The 15,788-nt window shown below is 46.3% G+C and overlaps 1 protein-coding gene and 1 non-coding gene across 2 annotated transcripts; both read right to left on the reverse strand.

The window, feature by feature from the left end:
• Window positions 1-2,973: 2,973 nt before the first annotated feature.
• LOC120050160 (60S ribosomal protein L18a) lies at window positions 2,974-8,311 on the reverse strand. The gene is made up of 5 exons (XM_038996833.1): window positions 8,243-8,311; window positions 7,020-7,199; window positions 5,570-5,699; window positions 3,766-3,875; window positions 2,974-3,131 (listed from the first exon to the last, which is right to left on the reverse strand). Exons 1-5 carry the CDS (start codon window positions 8,258-8,260, stop codon window positions 3,039-3,041), a joined length of 531 nt encoding a protein of 176 aa, XP_038852761.1. The 5' UTR covers window positions 8,261-8,311; the 3' UTR covers window positions 2,974-3,038.
• LOC120050171 lies at window positions 7,342-7,476 on the reverse strand. Its single transcript, XR_005477174.1, has one exon. It is a non-coding gene; the product is annotated as a small nucleolar RNA SNORA68 (small nucleolar RNA).
• Window positions 8,312-15,788: the final 7,477 nt, after the last annotated feature.

The following is a 15,788-nucleotide window of genomic DNA, read 5'->3' on the forward strand; positions in this document are numbered from 1 at the left end:
CCTCCCACACTGACAGGGTGAAGGAGTAACAGTGTACCTCCTCCCACACTGACAGGGTGAAGCTTTATCTGAAAAAGGAACGTCAAGACGGCTTGGTTTAGTGACACGAACACTAAACTAAAATATAAACGCAACATGTAAAGTGTTGGTCCCATGTTTCATGAGCTGAAATAAAAGATCCCAGAAATGTTCCATATCCACAAAAAGCTTCTTTCTCTCTAATTTGGTGCACAAATTTGTTTACATCCCTGTTAGTGAGCATTTCTCCTTTGCCAAGATAATCCATCCACCTGACAGGTGTGGCATATCAAGAAGCTGATTAAACAGCATGATCATTACACAGGTGCACCTTGTGCTGGGGACAATAAAAGGCCACTCTAAAATGTGCAGTTTTGTCCCACAACACAATGCCACAGATGTCTCAAGTTTTGAGGGAGCGTGCAATTGGCAAGCTGACTGCAGGAATGTCCACCAGAGCTGTTAACTGATAATCAAATGTTGATTTCTCTACCATAAGCCGCCTCCAACGTTTTAGAGAATTTGGCCGAACGTCCAACCGGCCTCACAACCACACACCATGTGTAACCAGGCCAGCCCAGGACCTCCACATCCACAGACCAGGTGTAACCAGGCCAGCCCAGGACCTCCCCATCCACAGACCAGGTGTAACCAGGCCAGCCCAGGACCTCCACATCCGGCTTCTTCACCTGCGGGATCGACCTGCCACCCAGACAACTGAAGAAATTGTGGGTTTCCACAACAAAATAATATCTGGTACAAACGGTCAGCAACCGTCAGCTCATCTGTGTGCTCGTCATCCTCACTGGGGTCTTGACCTGACTGCAGTTCGGCGTAGTAACCGACTTCAGTGGGTAAATGCTCCCCTTCGATGGCCACTGTCACGCTGGAGAAGTGTGCACTACACCAATTAATCCCGGTTTCAACTGTACCGGGCAGATGGCAGACGGTGTGGATGGCGTCGTGTGGGAGAGCGGTTTGCTGATGTCAACGTTGTGAACAGAGTGCCCCCTGGTGACGGTGGGGTTATGGGCAGGCATAAGCTACGGACAACGAACACAATTGCATTTTATTGATGGTAATTTGAATTAACAGAGATACCTTGGGGAGATCCTGAGGCCCATTGTTGTGCCATTCATCTGCCGCCATCACCTCATGTTTCAGCATGATAATGCACGGCCCCAAGTCGCAAGGATTCGTACACAATTCCTGGAAGCTGAAAATGTCCCAGTTCTTCCATGGCCTGCATACTCACCAGACACGTCACCCCATTGAGCATGTTTGGGATTGACATTTACAATAGTTCCTGCCAATATCCAGCAACTTCTCACAGCCATTGAAGAGTGGGACAACATTCCACAGGCCACAATCAACAGCCTGATCAACTCTATGTGAAGGAGACGTGTTGCGCTGCATGAGGCCAATGGTGGTCACACCAGATACTGACTGGTTTTCTGACCCACATCTCTACCTTTGTTTTGTAAGGTATCTGTGACCAACAGATGAACATCTGTATTCCCAGTCATGTGAAATCCATAGATTAGGACCTAAAAAATGTATTTAAATTGACTGATTTCCTTATATGAACTGTAACTCATTAAAATCTTTGACATGTAATGGATGTTGTGTTTATATTTGTGTTCAGTGCAGATACAACAAGCCAGGGTATTACAGTTCTGTCTACCTGATGTTTCAGAAGGGCTTTCCAAGGGGATCTATCAGGACCATGCCATCTGAAACCACTTGGAAACCTGGGGGAATAAACCAGTATTAAACGGGTCCACTCCTCTCTCTGTCAACACCGTATGCCTTCAGCATATCTGGGCATTGACCCGTCACTGATATCTGTAGGCCGCCGTCACCCACATGAGATTGTTGAAAATGTATCATTCATATTGCAAATCAGCCTACATGTCTGACACATTGGCCAACCGAAAAGCACGTTAGAACGGAACAAACCTGACAGGACATAACGTGTGATGTGACATTGGACTTAAGGTCTATTGAGTTGAGCAAAAAATTTACCTCAGAGTTAGTCTCATCCGCTAACGGAAGACATGAAACCGTCCATGTCAGTTTAACACAATTTCAATTGAGAATAACTTTCCCCGCTCGTTTTACCGAATTGAGAATAACTTTCCCCTTCATTTTACCGAATTGAGAATAACTTTCCCCGCTCATTTTACCGAATTGAGAATAACTTCCCCCGCTCATTTTACCGAATTAACGGTTACCAAACCTACCTGAAGTGTTGCCAGGCATTTAACCTTTAATGAAATCCCCGTCATGACAACAGAACATCTATGACCGCGGTACCTCAGACTACAAGCTCGAGCCACAAGATGGCGCCAATTTATAGGAAATGAAAATGTGGAAGGTGAGTGTGCCACAATCACGAAATACATTTAAAATATAAACCATTTAAATATACAGCAAATCATGACTAATGGCATGGGTATGATTTATTTACAAATATTTGTGGTGTGAAACTATTTGGCATTTTAAAACAAAACGCAAGAACTCTTAAAATGTGAGCTTCTAATGGAAAAAGGGGGGGGGGGGGTAAAAACGGCCTCTTCCAGGCCAATGCATTTAACCTACAGATGGTGCAGATGAGCTCAACTATGTTTTTATTGGTAACTTTTATCTTTCATATATTGATCAGCAGTCATATGCAACGCATAATCTCTTAACGGTCATTATAAAGCCATAATTAGGGGCTGTTTTGTAGCAAATCTGTGGCAATGGTCCCAAATTCTCTCTCTTCACATATCTGAATGTTAGCTAATAACTGTTCACATAATATCCACCGACAACAATTCCCCCCCCCCTCCTGCAAAGCATTACGCAATCCAATTCGCAGCTCAGATAAATTAGTTTTATCGAAACTTGCATGTCAGAAGTATCACAAAATCTTAGCCAAAAAATGTGTTATAAAATGTACTCAGAACAAAATGGCTTCTTTTCTACAATGAGAATTTTTATTGTCCCGCACAAAGTGAAAACAGAGGTTATTTCCTTTAGAAGAAGGTGTTTGGTCTCTTGGTGGTGAAGCGGGGCTTGTGTTGACGACGCAGGACCCTGTGGGGCAGGGGGAACTTGATCTTGGAGTCCTGAGGAGAGGACAAGACGAGATGTTTTAGGCAAAGACATGCTATCATTTCATCTGACAGGCAGAAGAAACATGCTCAGGTGAGCCGGAGTAGAACACTTAAACGAAAAGGAGCGTCACTCACACGAGGAGCAACTTATAGGAGCATTTGGGGTTAAGTGCCTTGTTCAAGGGCACAACGGCAGATTTTTCACCTAGCCGGCGCGGGGATTTAAATCTAATTGTATTTGTCACATGTGCCGAACACAACAGTGAAATGCTTACCAACAAATACTTAATAAATAAACTAAAGTAAAAAAAACAAAAAAAAACAAGTAACAATAACAATACCGAAGCTATACACAGGGGGTACCGGTACAGAGTCAATGTGAGGGGGTACAGGTTAGTCGAGGTAATATGTACATGTAGGTAGGGGTAAAGTGACTATGCATAGATAATAAACAGAGTAACAGCAGCAGAGGTCAATGTAAATAGTCCGGGTGGACATTTGACTGTTCAGCAGTCTTGGGGGGGTAAGAAGCTGTTAAGGAGCCTTTTGGACCTGGACATGGCGCCCCGGTACCGCACGGTACCGTGCGGTAGCAGAGAGAACAGTCCGACCCAGGGTGAATGATATACGATGTGTGTCGACTTACGTGGAACTGCTTGATGGCAGGTCTGCGGCATTTATTGGCAGCGATCTCCTGCACCTTCATGATGTGGATGGAGTGAGCACGGGCACGATGGCGAGCGCCCATATCACGATCTGGAGAACACACAGACAAAACATTAGAATAACAAAAACACAGCTAGTGAGTATTGCCCTCCTGGAAGACTGGCCAAGTTAGTATTTTTACCCTGGTTTGCTAACTAAGATGTACTGAGTAAATGGCAGCTGGTTTGCTAACTAGCTAACTAAGATGTACTGAGTAAATGACAGCTGGTTTGCTAACTGGCTAACTAAGATGTACTGAGTAAATGGCAGCTGGTTTGCTAACTTGCTAGCTAAGATGTACTGAGTAAATGGTAGCTGGTTTGCTAACTTGCTAGCTAAGATGTACTGAGTAAATGGCAGCTGGTTTGCTAACTTGCTAGCTAAGATGTACCGAGTAAATGGTAGCTGGTTTGCTAACTTGCTAGCTAAGTGTTAGATGGCAACATCAAGTTTCTTGGTTACAGCAGAAATACTCAATGTCCCCCTGGACCAAGTTCCCGGTTGCCTAAATTGTCTTCTGTGTCGCAGATTTTTTACATTTTAATTGGGGGGTGGGGGGGGGTAGTGTAACTTAGGTACACTTCCGATAATACCGTATAGACCCAGTACGGTACAGAAACGGTATGTACATCTGGATAGTTCCCAAACCTAACACAGAGACATCGGTAACTCTAAATTCACACTCTATTCTCCTGGGACGGATCTACAGCTGATACAAGCTGTTTTACTAAACATCATAAGGAACCATTTAATAATGATCACAGATCTTAAAACATGGCTGTCCAATGCATCAATGGGTTAAATCCAGTGCACTCCAGACGATCAGATAGACCGGGGCCACATAGGGGCAAACTTACAGCACTGGGTGACGGTCCAGTGTACTAGACTGCAGGACATGGGGCCACACTGGGACATACTTACAGCACTGGGTGACAGTCCAGTGTACTAGACTGCAGGACATGGGGCCACACTGGGACATACTTACAGCACTGGGTGACAGTCCAGTGTACTACAGACTGTCAGACAGACTGCAGAACATGGGTCCACACCGGGACATACTTACAGCACTGGGTGACAGTCCAGTGTACTAGACTGCAGGACATGGGGCCACACTGGGACATACTTACAGCACTGGGTGACAGTCCAGTGTACTACAGACTGTCAGACAGACTGCAGAACATGGGTCCACACCGGGACATACTTACAGCACTGGGTGACGGTCCAGTGTACTAGACTGCAGGACATGGGGCCACACTGGGACATACTTACAGCACTGGGTGACGGTCCAGTGTACTAGACTGCAGGACATGGGGCCACACTGGGACATACTTACAGCACTGGGTGACGGTCCAGTGTACTAGACTGCAGGACATGGGGCCACACCGGGACATACTTACAGTACTGGGTGACAGTCCAGTGTACTAGAGACTGTCAGACAGACTGCAGGACATGGGGCCACACCGGGACATACTTACAGCACTGGGTGACGGTCCAGTGTACTAGACTGCAGGACATGGGGCCACACCGGGACATACTTACAGTACTGGGTGACAGTCCAGTGTACTAGACTGCAGGACATGGGGCCACACCGGGACATACTTACAGCACTGGGTGACAGTCCAGTGTACTACAGACTGTCAGACAGACTGCAGGACATGGGGCCACACCGGGACATACTTACAGTACTGGGTGACAGTCCAGTGTACTAGACTGCAGGACATGGGGCCACACCGGGACATACTTACAGCACTGGGTGACGGCTGCAGAGGTGGTCAGGTCTCTGTATTCTCTGTACATGTTGTGGGTTCCGCTACGGGAGTCGTAACGCAACCAGATGCCAAAGTTCTTCACCTTCAGGGGAGTCTTCTCGTGCACCTGAGACAGAGGTGGGGGGAAATAAGAGTCAATTAGACAAGGTTCAACCTTACAGAACGAGACAACTTCCTGACTGACACCCAATCGACAGACAGGTTCAACCTTACAGGACGAGACAACTTCCTGACTGAGAGACAGGTTCAACCTCACAGAACGAGACAACTTCCTGACTGACAGACAGGTTCAACCTTACAGAACGAGACAACTTCCTGACTGACAGAAAGGTTCAACCTTACAGAACGAGACAACTTCCTGACTGACACCCAATCGACAGACAGGTTCAACCTTACAGGACGAGACAACTTCCTGACTGACACATAATCGACAGACAGGTTCAACCTTACAGAAGACAACTTCCTGACTGACACCCAATCGACAGAGGGATGAAAGATGGGTGTACATTAGTGTCGCACGCATTCACCTGTACTGTGAATAGACCTAGTCTTCAGCTTGATTTAATTAGTTTACCTAGAAATGTACCTTTCAAGTAAATTATTAACATTGTGTTTTTACTAATCTACAAAATAACAATCGAATTAAATGTATGATTGATTGTGCGTCACCCATAACACAATTGGTCCTGCATCCTCCGGGTTTGGCTGGTGTAGGCCGGCATGGTAAATAATCATTTATTTTCTTAACTGACTTGCCTAGTTAAAGGTTAAAGTAAAAAAATAAATAATAATAATAATCAAGATACCTAATAATCAAGATACCTAACAACAGAACAGAGCTGTAACTGAGTTCCTCCATTCTTTGGCTAAAGCGCCATTTATTTGTGGTGGCATCGTTTTTAAATCAAGCATCATGATGATATTGGAGTATCCTGACACTAAAACAGGAAGTCTAAGTCTAAATTCTGGTATTATCGTGACAACACTGGTGTACAGGGATATAATTTACTCATGTTTACCCTGAAAACATCTCATTTTCCATTTCTACAGGTACAACGGGAGAGTACCACCAGACAAACGATGCAGCGATTGATTTTACATACAAATCTAATACCGGTCGAGCTCATCAAGTTTCCTTTCTCCTGTAATCTCTCTTTAAAGAGCGTTGTCTTTAAATGTCTTTCAGGTTGTGTGTGTAACACTAACTTCCAGCCAGACCACTGACGCCATCCATTTCCATAATATAATAGTTCCATTTGCACATAATGAAATCTCAGTAAATAGAAAACACATTAAACATATGCATTCAATAATGGTGAATGTTGGCAGTTGATTTGTCTCCCCCCCCCGTCCCACCCTGTTCCCTGGGAGACAAAGTACCACCCCATCCCACCCATGAGCCCACCCTGTCCCCTGTGCTACCTACCAGACCACAGTAGACTGTCTCTCCGTTGGCCTTCTTCATCTTCCTCAGCTGGGAGACAAAGTACCAGAAGCGAGACTTGGCCACCACATGGTTAGGAGCGAAGATCCTCATGCGGTAAAGAGGAGGGGTGGGGTTCTTAACCGAGGGCAAGAGGCGCCCAACGACTTTGTACTCCCTAAGCTGCGTGGATGGAGCAGGAGACGAAGAAATGTGAGTAACGTGGCAATACAATGTCCATAGGGACAATACAAGCTGTCCATATATACCAGTTGCTAACTTAATTAAGACTATGATGGATACTGGATAAGACAAATATGTATTAAAATGTTGAACCTTGGATTCACTTTCAACCGCACATCAGCATCAGAGAAAGGCGACAAGGTACATCATGTTGATTTTAGCACACCTGACAAGATCATACCATTTATTTGATATGGCCTTTGGGTTAGGGTGCATTGCAATACATAAATAGGGGGGGGGGAGGACTAAATTATATTAATACAATGCATGACATTTCCTACAGTCAACTGCATGATGTCAACATTACGTTTGCTTCATGTACCAGGCGCAATGCTTTTAGCTTGGTAGCCAGACAATCTTAGCCTGCTAACTTAGATATTTTACCGTTCTGAATGACACTAGCTAGTTATAGCTAACAACTACTTTCAGTTAACACAACTACTAATTACTTGTTTCGGGATTGACAACATGTTTCTGGAGAGGATCATTAAGTTAGCTATGAGATGTGTATTTGTACTCGCTAATTGGCCAAGTTAGCCGGCTAGCAACGTGGCCTACGCCTGGTCAGGTATGAGGCAACTAGCTTACTAAAGTTAACAATCTAGGCTACTAGATACATGTTAGCTAGCACTTCGCGGACATTTTAACACACTTTGGGAAGAAGTGTACTGAAGAAAAATTGTTTGGAGAAAGGTGGCTAAATACATAGACGGGCATATTTGTTTCGTTCACCGTTGCCACATATTTTCCTAGTCAGCTGCATTGTTTCTCTATGGGCCCACATGGTCCAAAATCTCAAACGTGGACGCCATGTTACAGCCGCGGAGACATCAGTTTTATAAATGCGGAAAAATCGAACTATTTATATTGATTTAGCATCATGTGACTACATAAATCAAACGATTGACGCTATATGTGCTCAAATCTGTCTATATAACTGACTTTCTGTGATTTAAAAAGGTTTAATAAACAATTTTACATACTGTGCCAGACGCCTTCATGGTGTCTCTCGCTGACTGCGAACTGGGAAAGAGGAAGTAGTAGGGCGGAGAATCCGGATGTCAAGTACAAGAAGGGGCGGGATCAAACGCTTTAATTCCTCTGATTGGTTCGCTGTCAAGAGCGTTTATAAGCTGTAATAACCCAATAAATTTTATGAACGTTTATTTATATTTTTAGCTATGATTTTAGCAGTATCTTTGACATTGTCAACGACAGTCAATCTTTGGCTGTATCAGAGAGTAGAACCCCCTCATATCTAATCAATTAGATTTATCTAATCAATCTGTCAGAATAGTCAAATATTCCCTTTCAAAACATTTATGCAATTGTTATCAGAATAAGGATTCCAAAAACATATATCTAGCCACAGACTTGTCGTGAAGGAAATTACGTTTTTTTTAAACGTTTTATTGAAAAATAAAATAATTTGTGGGGAGAACTTCTTCCTGTGGTCATGACCCCAACGAAAATGTGACGTCTCCCATCCGTTCAATCGACACGCCGCAAGAAATCGACTGAAGACATTCCTGCTCTGAACCCTTAGCCGAGCTAAACAGACAAACTAGAAGTGCTTCTTTTGGGCAATTCCTGACGATTTAGGATGTACTGACGGACGGAGACGATGAGATAAAAGTTAGCAATAAGGTGAGATATCATACATTTCGGTTTACTTCTGAATAGACTTTGTTCAACGGGCCTCGTAATCTTTCACCGAGAGCGTTATGGTTGCACAATGTGAGGTAAACGTGTGCTGATGATGCGGGAGGAAAAACAGTCGGCGTAGCTCTAACGTTAATTTGATGTTGTGATGTGAGCCCTTTCCCCGAACGAAAGCCGTTTTGATAGTATAAAAGTATAAAACCTGTATTTATCGTTATTACCTTGTTAATTAAACAAAGCTAGCTAGATATCCAGCTAACGTTATGCGACCAAGCCAGCACTCCACACACAAGGGCAACTTTTTGAGAGGAGTGTCTAACCAGACAGACACAGACGGACAGTCGGTATATCGGTGCCCACTGTCCAGCCGCTAACGAGTTAGCTAGTTAACGTTAGTCAATACAGGCATCTAGGTCAAAATAGCTTATTAGCCCTCGCAAGGCTGCCGGCCCAGACAGCATCCCGTGTTCTCAGAGCATGTGTTAACCAACTGGCTGGAGTGTTTACGGACATATTCAGTCTCTCCCTACCCCACTTACTTCAAGATGTTCACCATTGTTCCTTGACCCAAGAAAGCAAAAGTACCTGAACTAAATGACCATCGCCCCACAGCACTGACTTCTGTCACCCTGAAGTGCTTTGACACTAGTTAAGGATCATATCACCTTACCAGAAGCCCTAGACCCACTAGTTAAGGATCATATCACCTTACCAGAAGCCCTAGACCAGGGGTGTCAAACTCATTCCACGGAGGGCCTAGTGTCTGCAGGTTTTTGGTTTTTCCTTTCAATAAAGCCCTAGACAACCAGGTGTGGGGAGTTCCTAACTAATTAGTGATGTTAATTCATCAATCAAGTACAAGGGAGGAGCGAAAACCCGCAGACACTCGGCCCCCCGTGGAATGAGTTTGACACCGAAGCCCTAGACCCACTACAATTCAAAGCCCTAGACCCACTACAATTCAAAGCCCTAGACCCACTACAATTCAAAGCCCTAGACCCACTACAATTCAAAGCCCTAGACCCACTACAATTTGAGTACCCGCCCAAATAGATCCACAGATGACTCAACCGCCGTCGCATGCCCACTGCCCTATCCCATCTGGACAAGATGAATACCTATGTAAGAATGCTGTTCATCGACTACAGCGCAGCTTTCAACACCATAGTGCCCTCCAAGCTCGTCACTGAGCTCAGGGTCCTGGATCTGAACCCTGCCCTATGCAACTGGGTGCTCAGGGTCCTGTGTGGGTCTAGAGTGGGTCTAGAGCTCAGGGTCCTGGATCTGAACCCTGCCCTATGCAACTGGGTGCTCAGGGTCCTGTGTGGGTCTAGAGTGGGTCTAGAGCTCAGGGTCCTGGATCTGAACCCTGCCCTATGCAACTGGGTGCTCAGGGTCCTGTGTGGGTCTAGAGTGGGTCTAGAGCTCAGGGTCCTGGATCTGAACCCTGCCCTATGCAACTGGGTGCTCAGGGTCCTGTGTGGGTCTAGAGTGGGTCTAGAGCTCAGGGTCCTGGATCTGAACCCTGCCCTATGCAACTGGGTGCTCAGGGTCCTGTGTGGGTCTAGAGTGGGTCTAGAGCTCAGGTTCCTGGATCTGAACCCTGCCCTATGCAACTGGGTGCTCAGGGTCCTGTGTGGGTCTAGAGTGGGTCTAGAGCTCAGGGTCCTGGATCTGAACCCTGCCCTATGCAACTGGGTGCTCAGGGTCCTGTGTGGGTCTAGAGTGGGTCTAGAGCTCAGGGTCCTGGATCTGAACCCTGCCCTATGCAACTGGGTGCTCAGGGTCCTGTGTGGGTCTAGAGTGGGTCTAGAGCTCAGGGTCCTGGATCTGAACCCTGCCCTATGCAACTGGGTGCTCAGGGTCCTGTGTGGGTCTAGAGTGGGTCTAGAGCTCAGGGTCCTGGATCTGAACCCTGCCCTATGCAACTGGGTGCTCAGGGTCCTGTGTGGGTCTAGAGCTCAGGGTCCTGGATCTGAACCCTGCCCTATGCAACTGGGTGCTCAGGGTCCTGTGTGGGTCTAGAGTGGGTCTAGAGCTCAGGGTCCTGGATCTGAACCCTGCCCTATGCAACTGGGTGCTCAGGGTCCTGTGTGGGTCTAGAGTGGGTCTAGAGCTCAGGGTCCTGGATCTGAACCCTGCCCTATGCAACTGGGTGCTCAGGGTCCTGTGTGGGTCTAGAGTGGGTCTAGAGCTCAGGGTCCTGGATCTGAACCCTGCCCTATGCAACTGGGTGCTCAGGGTCCTGTGTGGGTCTAGAGTGGGTCTAGAGCTCAGGGTCCTGGATCTGAACCCTGCCCTATGCAACTGGGTGCTCAGGGTCCTGTGTGGGTCTAGAGTGGGTCTAGAGCTCAGGGTCCTGGATCTGAACCCTGCCCTATGCAACTGGGTGCTCAGGGTCCTGTGTGGGTCTAGAGTGGGTCTAGAGTTCAGGGTCCTGGATCTGAACCCTGCCCTATGCAACTGGGTGCTCAGGGTCCTGTGTGGGTCTAGAGTGGGTCTAGAGCTCAGGGTCCTGGATCTGAACCCTGCCCTATGCAACTGGGTGCTCAGGGTCCTGTGTGGGTCTAGAGTGGGTCTAGAGCTCAGGGTCCTGGATCTGAACCCTGCCCTATGCAACTGGGTGCTCAGGGTCCTGTGTGGGTCTAGAGCTCAGGGTCCTGGATCTGAACCCTGCCCTATGCAACTGGGTGCTGGATTCCCTCCTGTACTCCCTGTTCACCCATGACTGCTTGGCCAGGCACGTCTCCAACTCAATCATCTTGCTGATAACACAACAGTGGTAGGCTTTACACAGTAATAGCGTCACTGCTGTTAGCTTCACGACATACTATGGAACGCCGTTTGGGTCTTTGTGTGTCAAAAAAGATACAGTAGCACTGTCAAAGCTGTACAAAAAGTCTGCAAACAAGTAAACACCGGCCACGAACGATGTGTTTACAATACCGCGTTGGTAATAAAGCATCATTTGTTTGACCGCAATTTCTGGGGTAGCTAGCTTTAGCTTGGTACCTAGCTAGCACCAATACAACCAGCCTGAAAACAATGACCAGTAGAAATTGCAGTCATTTTCATTATTCTTAGCAATGATTTAGGAATCCATGTAAGTATTAGCTAGGTTGCCACTTGTTGTTCGACTGTTGAAATTGAACTTCAGTTTATGAAAATAAATAGCTAGCCAGCTACTTAACCCTGTTGCCCAAAGCTAACGTTATAAGCAGCCAGCTAGCTTCATGTGGCTAGTGAGGCTCGACCAAACCGGGTTATGTGTTGTGAAGTTAGCCACAATAAGGATTAGGCACAATAGTGGGATTTACGGTTTGCCTTCAAAATAAAAGCATGGCATAATTCTACTATTTGTATTTATTTGCATCACTGTCAATGACATACTTTTATTTTGAAGGCTAACCACAAAGTCCACTGTTGTGGCTAATCCTTATTGTGGCTAGCTTCACATAGATGTGTCCGACCACCATTAATCAAATAAGAACTGTCTTGTAAATTAGGTTTATTTTAGATGACACCTAGCTAGCTAACTACAGCTACTGAAACAGATGTTGTTTCAAACATTGTTTGCATCCATGAGCTAGCTAGCTTTTTTATGACTAGCACTGTAGGTGCGCGATAACTTTACCAGCATCATAGCAACGTATCGATGAATCATTGTGACATATGAAATACGAGTGATTGTGTAATAACTACGTAAATAATGTATGAACGAGTTAAATTATTATGTCACATTCAGGTCCTGATTGGTTAACAAGCTTAATTGACACGTCAAATAATGTTAAATAGTATATTTTTTGACACGCAAAGGCCGGCCAAGCAGCGTTCCCTAGAAATCCTGGTTGAGAATTTTACATTACATTTAAGTCATTTAGCAGACGCTCTTATCCAGAGCGACTTACAAATTGGAAAGTTCATACATATTCATCCTGGTCCCCCCGTGGGGAATGAACCCACAACCCTGGCGTTGCAAGCGCCATGCTCTACCAACTGAGCCACACGGGACCAGAATGAAACGACTGAACACTGAAACAGCACAGCGAGTAAGTGAAAGAAATAGGTTTTGATTATGTTTTTACTGGTAATGGGGAAAGACGTAAATGCCAACAAAATAACTTTTTGGTCGGTGTGGTTGTGGTGTGTGTGTAACCTTTATTTAAATAGGCAAGTCAGTTAATAACACATTCTTATTTACAATGATGGCCAAACCCGGGTGACGCTGGGCCAATTGTGAGCCGCTCTGTGGGACTCCCAATCACGGCCGGATGTGATACAGCCGGGATTCGAACCAGGGTGACGCCTCTTGCTCTCAGATACAGTGCCTTAGACCTCTGCGTTCGTGTGTGTGTTAGCTATTTAACTATAAGGCTTAAAAGGCCGCCAAAAATTTTAGTATCGGTATAATTTTTTGGGGGCAAGGAAAATATCGGATATTGGTATCGGCCCAAAAATGTAATATCGGTGCATCACTAGTTGCCATACCAGACGGAGATGCAACCGGTCAGGATGCTCTCGATGGCCTTCCCGTGACACCGGATACCAAGAAGATGAGAACATCCTGACCAACACCGCCTGGTATGGCAACCCCTCGTTGGTTAAGGGCTTGTAAGTAAGCATTTCACAGTAAGGTCTACTACACCTGTTGTATTCAGCATTTCACTGTGAGGTCTACTACACCTGTTGTATTCAGCATTTCACTGTGAGGTCTACTACACCTGTTGTATTCAGCATTTCACTGTAAGGTCTACTACACCTGTTGTATTCAGCATTTCACAGTAAGGTCTACTACACCTGTTGTATTCAGCATTTCACTGTGAGGTCTACTACACCTGTTGTATTCAGCATTTCACTGTGAGGTCTACTACACCTGTTGTATTCAGCATTTCACTGTGAGGTCTACTACACCTGTTGTATTCAGCATTTCACTGTGAGGTCTACTACACCTGTTGTATTCAGCATTTCACTGTGAGGTCTACTACACCTGTTTTGTATTCAGCATTTCACTGTAAGGTCTACTACACCTGTTTTGTATTCAGCATTTCACTGTAAGGTCTACTACACCTGTTTTGTATTCAGCATTTCACTGTAAGGTCTACTACACCTGTTGTATTCAGCATTTCACTGTAAGGTCTACTACACCTGTTGTATTCAGCATTTCACTGTAAGGTCTACTACACCTGTTTTGTATTCGGCTCATGTGACATATAACATTGTGATTTAGATCCTGAAGGATCTCAGCCACCCGCTGCCTGGTTTCCCCCCTCTACCATCTAGAAGGTGGAGACATGTGCATCAAAGCTGGGAACAGAGAAGCTGAAAAACAGCTTCTATCTCCAGGCCATCCGACTGTTAGTCACCACTAGCCGGCCTACGCCCAGTAGCCTGCCCTGAACTTTAGTCACTGTTACTAGCCTGCTACCACCCGGTACTCTACCCTGAACCTTAGAGACTGTTACTAGCCTGCTACCACCTGGTACTCTACCCTGCACCTTAGAGACTGTTACTAGCCTGCTACCACCCGGTACTCTACCCTGAACCTTAGAGACTGTTACTAGCCTGCTACCACCCGGTACTCTACCCTGAACCTTAGAGACTGTTACTAGCCTGCTACCACCTGGTACTCTACCCTGCACCTTAGAGACTGTTACTAGCCTGCTACCACCCGGTACTCTACCCTGCACCTTAGAGACTGTTACTAGCCTGCTACCACCCGGTACTCTACCCTGAACCTTAGAGACTGTTACTAGCCTGCTACCATCCGGTACTCTACCCTGCACCTTAGAGACTGTTACTAGTCGACTACCACCCGGTACTCTACCCTGAACCTTAGAGAATGTTACTAGCCTGCTACCACCCGGTACTCAACCCTGCACCTTAGTCACTGTTACTAGCCTGCTACCACCCGGTACTCTACCCTGCACCCTAGAGACTGTTACTAGCCTGCTACCACCCGGTACTCTACCCTGCACCTTAGTTACTGATGCTCTATGTACATAGTCATGGATCACTGGTCACTTTAATAATGTTTACATACTGTTTTACTCATGTGTATATACTGTATTCTAGTTAAGGCAAATCCTATAGAACTACTGCTGTACACCTTTTGTATTCTTATACTGTCTATACACACCATTATTTATATATATATATATATATATATATATTTATATTACAGACTCTGACATTGCTCGTTCTGATGTTTATTTTTTAATTTAGGGATTTGTGTGTATTACTGTACTGTTGGAGCATTTCGCTGCACCTGTTATGATATCTGCAAAATATGTGTACTCAACTGATTAGAAATATTGAGTCCATGTTGCATCATGCTAGCTATGTGTTGTGCAACTGTTAGCCTGCCGGGTACAGCGGCGGAACTGAGGTTAGCCCGCCGGGTACAGTGGCGGGAACTGAGGTTAGCCTGCCGGGTACAGCGGCGGAACTGAGGTTAGCCCGCCGGGTACAGCGGCGGAACTGAGGTTAGCCCGCCGGGTACAGCGGCGGAACTGAGGTTAGCCCGCCGGGTACAGCGGCGGAACTGAGGTTAGCCCGCCGGGTACAGCGGCGGAACTGAGGTTAGCCCGCCGGGTACAGAGGGGGAACTGAGGTTAGCCCGCCGGGTACAGCGGCGGAACTGAGGTTAGCCCGCCGGGTACAGCGGCGGAACTGAGGTTAGCCCGCCGGGTACAGCGGCGGAACTGAGGTTAGCCTGCCGGGTACAGCGGCGGAACTGAGGTTAGCCTGCCGGGTACAGCGGCGGAACTGAGGTTAGCCTGCCGGGTACAGCGGCGGAACTGAGGTTAGCCTGCCGGGTACAGCGGCGGAACTGAGGTTAGCCTGCCGGGTACAGCGGTGGAACTGAGG

Source organism: Salvelinus namaycush, chromosome 6 (genome assembly GCF_016432855.1).
Source record: "Salvelinus namaycush isolate Seneca chromosome 6, SaNama_1.0, whole genome shotgun sequence".
In the NCBI taxonomy this organism is placed as follows: Eukaryota; Metazoa; Chordata; class Actinopteri; order Salmoniformes; family Salmonidae; genus Salvelinus; species Salvelinus namaycush.